The 13,083-nt window shown below is 36.0% G+C and overlaps 1 protein-coding gene across 1 annotated transcript; it reads left to right on the top strand.

The window, feature by feature from the left end:
- Positions 1–10,010: 10,010 nt before the first annotated feature.
- Positions 10,011–12,767, top strand: LOC130636152 (uncharacterized). Its single transcript, XM_057445781.1, has 2 exons — positions 10,011–11,274; positions 11,624–12,767. Exons 1-2 carry the CDS (start codon positions 10,294–10,296, stop codon positions 12,560–12,562), a joined length of 1,920 nt encoding a protein of 639 aa, XP_057301764.1. The 5' UTR covers positions 10,011–10,293; the 3' UTR covers positions 12,563–12,767.
- Positions 12,768–13,083: the final 316 nt, after the last annotated feature.

Raw genomic sequence — 13,083 nt, 5'->3', positions numbered from 1 at the left:
GAGAGTTCCACATACGACAAAATGTATCGCATTCTCTTTGAACTACAGGAATGAAAATATAGGATAGCATTTTACTATCGAATGTGCAACTCGGGTCATATAAATGGGATAATAGTAGACCATACACTGCTCCTTTAAGTATTTTTCGAACCGTTCATGCAAATCCTTCCACCATCTTTCTATTTTGTTAGAGGTTGATTTCCCATACTCAATACACTTAGTGCTGTCCTCCAGATCACAGAATTTGTCAACTAAGTATGCATGTATCGTTGCCATCACTCGAGTCTCGCTTCCACGATCCATGCGTAAATACAGGCAATTTCTTTGTTTCTAGAAGATACTCAGTGTAGAATTTTCCAATCAATTTTGGGTCAGAGTTCGACGTCCATACTTTAAGAAAAATTATTTTTCTGGAAAACGTGTCTAGACAACCATACACGGCGAGAGGAAATATGGAATTCTGATATCCCATCATTTTGTCATGGCCATCAAGAGAAAAAGTTCATCCTGGCCCATCAGAAATAAACGGTCTTTTGAGAGGTTTTTTTTTTTTTTTCACATTTCTAGACCCCATTCCATCAGGATCTAAATCGAATAACACATCTGCTACAAGATTCCTAGGTACACAAATATGGTGTTCCGTTCTGAGTTTATGATTCATGGCGCGATATCCTAGTAATTTGCCAGGACCTTGCAACTCACACTGAACGGCTTCCTTAACAGTTGATAAAGGCGTTGCATTGTCGACATACTTTATTTGAAAAAATTTCAATCGCCTGGCTAAGGTTGGAACACTCCAGCAGTATTGTGGATACTTCTTTCGAACAAAGTCAACTATTTCTGACCGTTTCATATTCTGTTCCACGTAACATTTCAGTTCCTCATGCAAAGAAATATCTTTGCGCCAATCAGCCATGTTGTCTCATTTAAACAAGCCCTGCATAAGTTACGCGTATAAAGCAGACCAGCGGTGTGAAGGGGAACTTCCCGGTGATCTTGATTTTGATACTCATGGGCCACGTCGACGGTTTTCATTTTAAAGAAAAAGAAAAGAAAGAGAAACAATACAACAATTTTGTTTTTACTTTATATATTTTTTTTCTTTAAATAAATAATAATTAAAAAAATAATAAAATTAAAATAATAATTAAAGAAAAAAAGAACTTTTAAGAACGATTTTTTTCAACATTTATTCATTTTATTGCTTTTTTTACGTTGATATCAATGGGCCACCATAGACCAGTTATTATTTTGGTAACGGTATTTTCATCCACTTCCTTAAATATAAAGTTTTTATCATTACATTCTATGTTGACATCAGACTTGTCAGAAGTAAATTTTTGAGCAAGGGTACTACCGATGGTAGCAAAGGAGTTGAAAGAGTTCGAAATACCTTTAGGGTCATTTATTTCCATGCCGTTCTTAGAGATAGAAGATGGAACATTCTTGTTCTCTTTATCAGGAACAAGTTCCTTAAGAGTTTTCCATAGGCGTTTAGGATCCGATGCATCCTCATTTATTTTATTGCCATAATGATGACCTTTCAACCTTTCTTTCATTTTATTGACTTGATTTCTTTTGAATTTGAATTTGTCCCAGTCAGCAATTAATTTAGTTTTTGAGGCTTTTTTCTTTAAGAAATCCCTCTCTTTTATAGCATGAATAAGGTCATCATTTAGCCATTGAGGGCAATTTCCTTTGACACGGCTAGATTTAATAGGAGCATGTTGATCAATTATATTAGTAACAAATTTATTAAAGATATTACAAGCTGTGTCAAGATTGTCTTTATTTAAAATTTCATCCCAGTTTATAGAATGCAAGTCATACAAAAAGTTTTCTTCGTTAAAGTTCTTAAAAGATCTTGATTTAATAACTTTTGCAGAAATTTTAACCCTTTTCCATTCACGAATGGCATATATAAAAGAGTGGTCACTCAGACCCATATCAATGACAGAGGAGTGACATATGCTCACTGTTGGAAATAAAGAGATCAATTAAAGTAGATGAAGAAATAGTTGTGCGAGTATCCTTATCAATAAACTGCTTCAAGTTACAGGAGACGAGACAATCTTTTAGAATTCTGGTCAAGTTATTAGGTTTATTAAAATTACAGTTTAAATCACCTAAGATGAAAACTTCTGGATATTTGGAAGGTTTTTTAAGCAGTCCTTGATATATCGAGACAGTCGTTCCACCATGACAAGATCTTTTCCCTTTGCAGGTGGTCTATATATAGAAGATAAAAATATTGGGGAGGACTTTTTTAGTTTGACCTCAATCCATATACTCTCAATATTATATTTACTCAAATGGCTAAGCTTTTTAGTGGGTAATGTATCAATAGCATAAATTAAGACTCCACCACCATGTTTGTTCCAGTCACAATGAAAAATATTGTAACCAGGGATGGTAATATCTGCATTGGTGACATGGCTGTCAATTTTAGTCTCATTTAGAGCTAGAATGTCAAGTTTATGTTCATGAAGGAAGACTTTTATGTAATCAAGCTTGCTTCTTAACCCATTCACATTCAAATGACCCATTTTGAAACTTTTTTTTTTAGTTGAACCAAGGTCAAAATCAAAGTTTGGTTCAAAGGAAGATATATCTGGTTCTACGTCATCGTTTGGAAATGAGTTATCAAAATAGCCATCCTCAAAAGAAGTTTAAAGTGTCGTCATCAGATGCAGTCAACATGGAATTGTACGATTTTACAGATATATTGTCACACTTAATATGTAACCATTTTTTACATTGGTCACATTCAACTGCTCTGTGGTTTTTTGCTACCGTTCTGAAACAGGCAGGGCATGTGTTGGCATTACGTTGTGATTGAGGTCCCGGGTTAGGATTTATGTCCCCTGTGATAGTTGTATCTTCTCATAAATAGTTATCTAACTAATACAGCTGCATGGGACGCTGAGTTTATATCAACAGAAGTATCACCCAAAGTATCAACCTAGTTGGACAGGATCAAACTAACTGTAAGTGTTATATTTCAATTTAACAGTGGTAGCAGCTAGAACAAGATCCCCGACTCTGGATGTTACACGGTTTTTGGATGCAAAATGTCGTCAAACAAAAATCCTCCCTTGCTGTCTACAAGTTCATTATACACTGATTGGAAAAAGAAAGTGAATATCTGGTCCTCATTCACCACACTCGAGAAAAAGAAGCATGGAGCAGCCATATTATTGACTTTAGATGGGTCGGCTGAAGAAGCCGTACTTGAACTTGAATTAGAAATCATTAATAGCGATGATGGATTGGAAAAGGTTTTAGAAAAGTTAGATAAACTTTATTTGAAAGACACAACATTAGAAAAGTTCGAAGCTCTGGATAAGTTTGACACTTACAAGCGGACATCTGAAACTTCCATTTAAGAACACATTCACCAGTTTGAAAAGTTGTATTTCAAACTGCAGAGCCATGGTACCACTATATCCGAAGATCTCCTTGCTTACAAGCTCTTAAAATTAGCAAATCTCTCAAAGCAAGATGAAAAGTTGGCCAAAGGTACCGTTACAGAGCTTACATTGACCAACATGAAAGCCCAACTTAAGAAAATTTTTCCAGATAAAGAAAGCTTATCACAAGCTTCTAATTCATTACAAGTCCATGAAATTAATGAAGTCACTTATGAAAACATTGACAATGACGAATGTTATTCAACATACTTTGCTGGCAGACATAGTAATGAAGATTATCAACGCTGTCCTCACAGACGAACACAAACCAACCAACAACCGATGAAAAGATACTCTTCTGTGGCAAGTTCCAAAAATCCACCATCACGCACTGGGCAAGTCAGTCGTTGCAGAATTTGCGAATCAATTTATCATTGGGCTGCAGATTGCCCCGATAAAAAACACCAAAACAATAATCAGCGTTCCATGCGTCCACGAAATCAACCTCTTCATCACAGATATGTTTACTTCCAGGAGCAAGAAGATGATCCGAGCCTATATAAAGTTGAGGAACATGACACTTATCATAAGATTATATTATTTCAAAGTGATTATGACCACCCAAAACATCTTCCTGGACTGGTGGCAGAATCTTGGAATGCTGCTGTTCTTGACAGTGGTGCTACGAAAACAGTTTGTTGCCGTAGTTGGTAAAACACTTTCATCGAAAGCCTTTCCGAAACTGACATTAAAAAGGTTAAAACATCACCCGTTTCCAACGTTTATCTCTTTGGAGATGGAAATGAGGTTACATCTACCCAGACAGCCACCATACCTGCCTTTCTTGGTCTCTGTGAAATAGGTATTTCCACTGACATTGTTGAAAAAGACATTCCACTACTCCTTTCTCAAGAAGCTATGAAAAAAGCAAACATGTCCATTGACTTCAAAGGTGATACTGCCTCAGTATTTAACACTGTTGTGAACCTCAATGTGACGAAGAGTGGTCACTATACATTCCCACTCACCAGGCAAACACAACTCTTGTCCATGGTTGATACAAAATGCAAACCAAACATTGTCTTATCTGTTCAGGAAGCAACATCAAAGCATAACCAAGCACTGAAGATACACCGTCAGTTTGTGCATGCACCAGTTCACAAACTCCTCAAGTTGGTAAAATCTGCTGGCGACCCCTGGGCACATGATAAAGAGCTGGAGCAAGAGCTGCATGCTGTTGCGAAAAATTGCCAAACATGTCAACAGTATGGCAGAGCTGCACTCAGACCTGTTGTTGGTTTACCATCAGCCAACAAATTTCTAGACACTGTTGCCATAGATCTGAAATTCTATCGTCAAAAGATACTGCTACATATGATCGACCATGCTACACGTCTTTCGTTCCTATTTGATAATGGTGGTGAATTTATCAATGAATCCTTTCTGGAAATGTGTGAACAAATGAACATCAAAGTGAGAACAACTGGAGCTGAATCTCCTTGGTCCAATGGCCTTGTTGAGCGTCACAACCAAATTATATCCGCCATGCTGGACAAAGTTCTGGAAGACACCGACTGTGGTTTCGATATCTCTTTATCTTGGTGTGTCAATGCCAAGAATTCCCTTACCAATTGCCATGGTTTCAGTCCATATCAACTGGCAATTGGAGGCAATCCACGCCTCCCTAGTGCTATGAATAATGAATTGCCAGCATTGACTGCAGATATACCAACGAGTGATATACTTTGCCAGAATTTAAATGCTCTACATGCCGCTAGAGAGGCCTTTATGCACCATGAAAGATCAGAACAACTTCGCTGTGCCCTTTCAAGCAATACTCGTACCTACAGTGATGTTGTTATTCTTACTGGAGATATTGTTTACTACAAGAGGAACAACGAAACAAAATGGAGAGGACCAGCTACAGTTTTAGGGAAAAATGGACAGCAAACATTGCTCAAACATGGTGGCTATTACATCAGAGTACACCCTTGCCGCATACGACCAGCTCGAAATTCCCCTGTGCGAAACAATGATTCTACAATCTGTGATCAAGATGATTCAAATCATATATCATCAGAAAAAGATGCTGTCACATCTGGTTCACCAAGTACTCCAGAAAAACAGAGTCAAGCACTCGAAGACGACAGTGATTCTGATGAACAACCTCATCATGTTTCCATTACTCCACCAACGATTGCACCAACACCCCCTCCTACACCACATGCAACTGCTCCAAGATCCAGAAACACGCATAGACCGCATCGCTACATGTCTTCAGCAGCAACAAACACAAGAACATTAGACACAGATTTTGAACAACAACAATCTCTTGATGTCCAACAAGCATCACCTGACAACCAGAAATGTCCTAATCTAGATTCTTTGCGTAAAAACGACACCATGGAGTATCAACTCAAAAATGACGATAGATGCAAAAAGGGAACCCTACATAGCAGATCAGGAAAATCGACAGGAAAATGGAAGTATCATGGAATGTTAAGTCACCCGAAGGTGAATTTCAATCAGTTGATTTCAGTAGTGACGTAACAACATGGCATCATACTAACAAAAGCAATAAGGATCAAGAGGTATTACAATCAGAAATCCTCATTGCCCAAGTTGACACTGACATAGAACTTGCCAAACAACGGGAGCTTCAGTCGTGGAAGTCTCAGAAAGTCTATGAAGAAGTCATAGATGAAGGTCAAAATTTTATGAATGTACGTTGGGTAATCACTCCTAAAGTTATTGACAACAAATCATCAACAAAAGCCAGACTAGTTGCCAAAGGCTTTCAAGAATCCCAAGACTATCGGACAGATAGTCCCACCTGCTCAAGAGAGAGTGTTCGACTTTGTCTTTCCATCACAGCGTCAATGAGATGGTCACTCCATTCTCTAGACATAAAAACAGCCTTTCTTCAAGGGTATGCCATAGAACGTACAGTATTCATAAAACCACCTAAAGAAGCCAATACTGATAAATTATGGAAACTCATGAAGTGTGTTTATGGTCTTGCAGATGCTCCTCGCCGTTTTACCTGCGACTCCGACAAGAATTGATCAAATTAGGTGTTACCCCTAGTCCATTTACCAATGGATTGTTCTATTGCGTGTTGGTGATGCGTTGCATGGAATCCTTGTTTCTCATGTAGATGACATTATGTGGAGTGGCACTTTCGTATACAGGTTATCCAGCCATTGGGACAAGTATTGAAGTTTAGTACTGAACATCACACAGCATTTAAATATTTGGGAATTGAACTGAAACAACATAAAGACTTTTCTATAACGCTCTCTCAAAACAATTTTGCATCCTCAATTAAAAAGATCGAGCTACCACCAAAAATGGACAAACATACACCTGTTAATGAAAATGTTAGAGGAGAACTGAGATCCATCATTGGTCAATTGAACTGGCTATCATGCATGTCCAAACCTGAAATCAGTTTTGAAGTCTCCTACTTGTCTGGGAGAATCAAAGAAGCTACATTCACAGATGTCATTGATGCTAACAAAGTCATCACTAAAGTCCAAAATAATCCATCATTCATGACATTTCCCTGCCTTGATTTTAATTCAATTCACATCCAAGTCTATGCAGATGGCAGCTTCAATAGTTTACCAAATGCTGGAAGTCAAGGTGGCCAGATAGTTCTTCTATGTGATAAGTTCCAGCAATGTTGCACACTAGCGTGGAATTCTACTCGACTCAAACGTGTTGTAAGGTCAGCATTGGCTGCTGAAACATTAGCAATGTGTGACGGGTGCGAATTGGCATTCTTCGTTTCTAACATGGTCAGTAATCTGTTATTAGAACATCAACAGCTTTAAGTCTATGCTGTAACCAACAGTCGCTCATTATACGAAGCACTTGGTTCAACAAAGCAACCATCAGACAAACGTCTGAGACTAGAAATCTGTGCCTTGAGAGAAATGGTTGAAGAAGGTGACATTAAAGTCACATGGATAGAAGGTTCAATGCAAATCAGTGATGCACTCACCAAACGTGGAGCATCTTGGAAGCTACTGAAACAAGCTATTGAGAATGGCCAGCTTCCACACACCATTCCAGTTTGAAGGGGATGTGCTTTTGACCCTACTGTATATAGACAAACATTTTGGATTTCTGTTTTTTATTTTTATTTTGTTCACAAAGATTAGGAGATAATTATGTTGCTGACCCCACTGTACATAGATAAACGTCCAGTTCTAGAAAGTATTTCATTGGTTCGATCCAGAATGTTACATTTCTCCTTCGACCATGGTTTATATCAAGTTTATGCTGCAAGTGAATAATTGCAGATGATGAAGAAGATGACCAGCCAATGGAGTTGACACAAATAAAGAAAGAGGGGAGATTGATAGTTGTATCTTCTCATTAATAGTTATCTAATACAGCTGCATGGGACGCTGAGTTTATATCAACAGAAGTATCACCAAAGTATCAATCTAGTTGGAAAGGATCAAACTAACTGTAAGTGTTATATTTCAAGTTAACACCCTGCTAGCAATAGCAATATACCACCACATTTCTTACTGTGAGATATTTTAAATTTATGTAGCACAAAAATCTTAAGATTTTCATTAGATGTTATTTTTGTTAAATTATCATCTAACAGCAAAGAGTAAGGTGGTAACAGAATGTTTTCTGAGACTGCTTTGCTGGGAATGCAGGCTTCATTTCTGTACAGATGATATTGTGTGAGAAATAATATTATAGATATGGAAGATGGAGATACAGTACTGGAATCAGGACACCTACCATCGTGAGCGGGTATCATGCACAACACGAACGATCCGCGATCCTATCGTGACCATCACGATAGAAAAAATGTTAACGAAGAGCTTCACGGTAGTTGCAATGTATAAAAAATAACGATGCTATCGCGATCGTCACTATTAATTGTGATTGTCACGATGGATTGTGAATAACATTAAAAATATTAAACAAAAGATGTGTATAGCTAATCTTGTGTCTTTGTTTTTGTTTTTTTACATTCAAAAATTCTTTTGTATCTTGTATTTTTATTAGAAATTGGATTTTAGAAATAAGGTGACTCCAACTTAATTACTTGTTCTACGGGCGAAGTAGATAGTAGTTTACGGTCTGCCGGTCAGCGAAATAAAAATAATTTTATCGAGAATGTATAAATGGTCGGAACAACAAAAAAATAAAAAAACAAGAACAGAGGAGGGGTTACGACAAGAATATTTTTCTATGCATTTTTGCATAACGCACGCAGTTTATATTTTTTAGTTGCGAAGGAAAAATAATAATAATTTGTCTCACTAAAAAAATGTAACTAGTACTTAAGGTTAAAAGATAAAAACGCTTGCATGTTAAAAAACTTGTTTTCAAAAGTTATGCAGCAAGTATTTGTGTTGTTTTGAAAGCTCTACATCAAGAATTATTCTTGTGCTGTTTCGAAAATTATTCAGAAATACCTGCGTTGTTTTGAAAGATATACAGCAGGTATATATTACATAGGCTGTTTCGAAATTTATACAGCCAGTTATTATTTTCCCATTTAAAACAATAAAACACAAAATTTATTTTAATAATAAAGTTATAAGTGTTCTTTTAATGTTTTTGCGCAGTCTCATAAGAAAATTAATATTTAAGTGCAAAAAAGTTTCACAGACTATATATAGTTTACATTACCGCCTGAATGTAATGTTACATGTGCACGATAGTTATCACCTTTACACAAGCTTTCGGTAGCGTCAGAACTTTAACAATTTTCGTGTGGCTTATTATTTTATAATTATCGCAGCTGCTAAGGGATTAACACAAAAAATGTTTAAAAAGTCAATTACCCTTCATGTCTCTTATTGTTTTAGCACACGAACATCTTTTATTCACACATGAATTTATTTGTTAAAGTATCTCCGATTTTGTAAACGCTTATGCGACTGTTATTGTTCTGCACACAAAAGAAATGCTATATCTTTTGTCTATAAATGCAACGATTTATATTACGCTAGTTAAAATGTATAATCTTTCGATTTAACTTATGTGATATAAAAACAAGGCAGAATAGACCCTTCTTCGTTATGATTTTTAATTAACTTTAATGCTGCGAAAGACTTGAAATATTAGTCTCTAAACAACTATATTCCTTAAAAAAAATTTGCACTTAGATTTATTTAGCTAGATTTTCTTTTAAGACTGCGGTAAAAACATTTAAAAAACACTTGAAGCTTTTTTTACATTATTTTAAGTGGGAGGAGAATAACTTGCTGCATAAACATAACTTTCAAAACAACACAAGCATCTTCTGTATATCTTTTTGAACCAGCAGGAGAAAACTTTCTTGCTGCATAACCCTCTAAAAACTAATTTTTGAGCATGCAAGTAGTCGGATGAGGTAATCATTCCGCACTTGTAACTTTTCCGCACTTATAAAATCGCGTTTTTCCCTCGCTGGGACGCTTTTCACATGTTGTATTATACACGTTTTGAAAATATATAAGTGTTGTCACCTTTTTCCCAGGGATTTCAAAGAAAATAACGGTTAAAACAGCAGAAAATCAGTGCACAAAGTTCATGTACGATGGCACTGAAGGGTCAAATTTCTATCGACATTTTGGAACTTCTATTCAACTTTTCGGAACTTTTATTCATCTTTTCAAAACATCTATTCACATTTTTAGAACTTCTGACCAACCTTATCGGGATTTTATTCATGAGCCGAAAACTCCTATTCAAACAATTTCGGAACTTCTATTTAAGAATCGGAACTTTCTATTCAAGCACTTTCGGAAAACTTCTATTCAAGATGCGGAACTTCTATTCAACTACTTTCGAAAAACTTCGGCACCGTGCAAAAGTCCAGACAGATCACATGAGGCAGAATTAGTTCATATTGGTTGCATTGATGATGGACAACGTTATAAAGAGTATTGTGCAAGAGGAGTTAAAAAAAGCTATGGAACCGTCAACATCAAAAACCGCAGCGGTGACATTACAACCAAAAAAGAAAACTGAAGGTCGATTGAACAATCTCCTGTCGAAAATCAGGAGCAGTGGTAGTGTTAGTAACTCATCAAAAAAGAAGGTAAAAACAAAAAAGTTTCAACTAAAATGGTCAAGATATGATGCATTTAAGGAACAGTTCCAGATTGTTAAGTCAGGAGATGGTGGAGGCTACAGGTTCTTGAAGGTTGAGGAAGGACAACCTAAAACAGTTGAAGCATTAAAGGCTGATGCAGTCAAGCTATACTTTGATAAGGATGGAAGAAATAGCTTTTCAGAGCACGAATCAGAATGTTATCTAGCTTTGTGTGGCCCTGATGGTGAAGAATTGTTAGAGGACCTTGATATTTGGACATATTTGGATAAAAAAGGTTTATTCCTCAGTAAATGTGTTTTTATATTGTCAACTAAATTCATGGATTATGATGAATTCACAAATCCACACGAAAATGAGCCACATATATGTCATGAAACATCATTTAATGTTAAGCCAAATGAAAGTGTGGCATCAGGGGAGGCATCTAAAAGACGAATATGTTCAACGTGTGCGTGTACATACACTGGAACAGAATGTCTGATTTGTTTACAGAATTCAGAGTTCAATGCTTCTAACGCAGCAGACACAACCAAATCTCAAGATCTTTTTTATTCTGAATTTTTCACACCTTTAAGTCCTGTGTTAGAAGAAGAGCAGTACACTGCTCCATCGCTTCAGATGTTGAGAGAAATTAGAGTGAGAAATTTGGAAAACAATAACACTTCTGAAGAGAATCCCCTCAATGATGCAGCAATCAACACAACATTTGAAAAAAAGTGCTATCATTTTGATATTCATCGTTTGACGCTACGATCTGATCTAATTGAAATTTTCAAGAACAAAGAGGTAAGTAACCACATTTATAATGACAATGTTAATTTTATATATTTAGTATGGGTTGTCAGTGAAAGTAAGTAAGTAATTAAGTAAAATCTATTTCTCATTGATCAAACTTGCAGTGCTCATAATCTGCAGTAAATTAGTATGCAGTTTGTTAAGCAGTAAAGTAATTTAAGTGGAAGAAATGTTGTGATTTTGTATCCAACATTTTTTCTTTATTTTGCGAGAGAGAAAAATTGATTTAAAAATTTTACATGGCAATTAATTATCGTGAATGACTGTCTTTGGTATATAATTGGGTATGCATTATAATAAAAGCATGTACACAATGTGTTTGTTATTTTGTTTTTTGTAGATCCATCAACAAGACTTAGTTACGTTTGGATGGATAGATCCTCGTGGGAATAAGGAAAAAGGCTGTGGGAGTGGTGTATCCAGAGATGTCTACTCTTCCTTTTGGAGGGATGTGAGTGATTCCTTATTCATTGGAGAAAAGGAAAGAGTGCCATACGTCAGACATGACCTTTACAAGGCAGAATGGGAAGCAATTGGGAAAATAATCTTAAAGGGATACGTTGATACCCAATATTTCCCAATCTTCATTAGCAAAGCCTTTCTTGAGTTTTGTTTATTTGGGGAAGTCTCTAATGAAGTCCTTTTGGAATCTTTTTCAAACTACCTATCTGAAGATGAACGAAACTTGATGAACATTGTAATTGATGGTGATAACATTGCTATTAAATCTGATGAATTTTTGGAATTTATGGAGCAGTTCAGTTGTCGAACATTGGTCAAACAAGAGAATGTTAAAATTGTTATAATTGAAATAGCACGACAAGAACTTGTGCAAAAACCACACTTAATGGCATCTAGTTGGCAAAATGCTTTTAAAAACATGAAAGAAATGTCAATATTTTCATCGTCACAAGCGATCTCACAGTTTTACAAGGACATGGAACCATCGTCCAAAAAAATTATCAATTTGTTTACGAATGTGTTACCAACAAATAGTGCAGAAACTGACGCTTTCAATTACCTCAAAAGATATATCCGAGGACTAGATCCGGCACAAACGAAAAAGCTTTTAAAATTTTTAACTGGTTCCGACCTTTTAACAGTTGAATACATTGAACTCAGCTTTATTCAACCAGAAAATAATTTTGAACGTAGACCTATTGCTCACACTTGTTCACCTTGCTTGGAATTGCCTTCCACATATAATAACTACTGTGAATTACGTGAAGAATTTAGAAACATTTTAAATCTCTCTGAATGGGAAATGGATATTATGTAATCTGATTGTGGTAGTGGTCGTAAAAAGACGCTTTGACTAATTGTGTTGACATTTTATGTATATTTTTCAGGGTTTTTTTTATTGCTTTTACATTTTATATTGGCAATACGCATCTTTTTTTATTATGTTTATCATTTTCAGTAGTTTTTTGTGAAAAGTATTATTCTGTTAAAATATGTTCTGGAAACATATGTTTTATTCAAAAGTGCTATTTTATTATATCTGCTTTCTGACCTAACAATTGATTGCATAATTGTTTCGGCAAACTCACTAAACTCCGCCGATACATCATTCAAAATGCTCCCAATGACACATGGATAAAATTGGTCAATTTCTTCGGTATCGACAGGGATAAGACAATCTTCTACTTCATATAAATGTGGTAGCTGGTACATTACGTCTGGTCGCCCTCTTGGCCCATTATTTCTGCTTTTAGAGATAATGTGTACATTCCAGTCGTCCTTCACGCTTGCTAAATCTTTTCGCAACAAACCCATAAAGCAAAATCGTATGCATTCTAC

The sequence above is a fragment of the Hydractinia symbiolongicarpus genome, chromosome 3 (genome assembly GCF_029227915.1).
Source record: "Hydractinia symbiolongicarpus strain clone_291-10 chromosome 3, HSymV2.1, whole genome shotgun sequence".
Lineage (NCBI taxonomy): Eukaryota > Metazoa > Cnidaria > Hydrozoa > Anthoathecata > Hydractiniidae > Hydractinia > Hydractinia symbiolongicarpus.
Note: the sequence above shows the minus strand (reverse complement) of the source record. Positions and strands in the feature narration are given on the sequence as shown.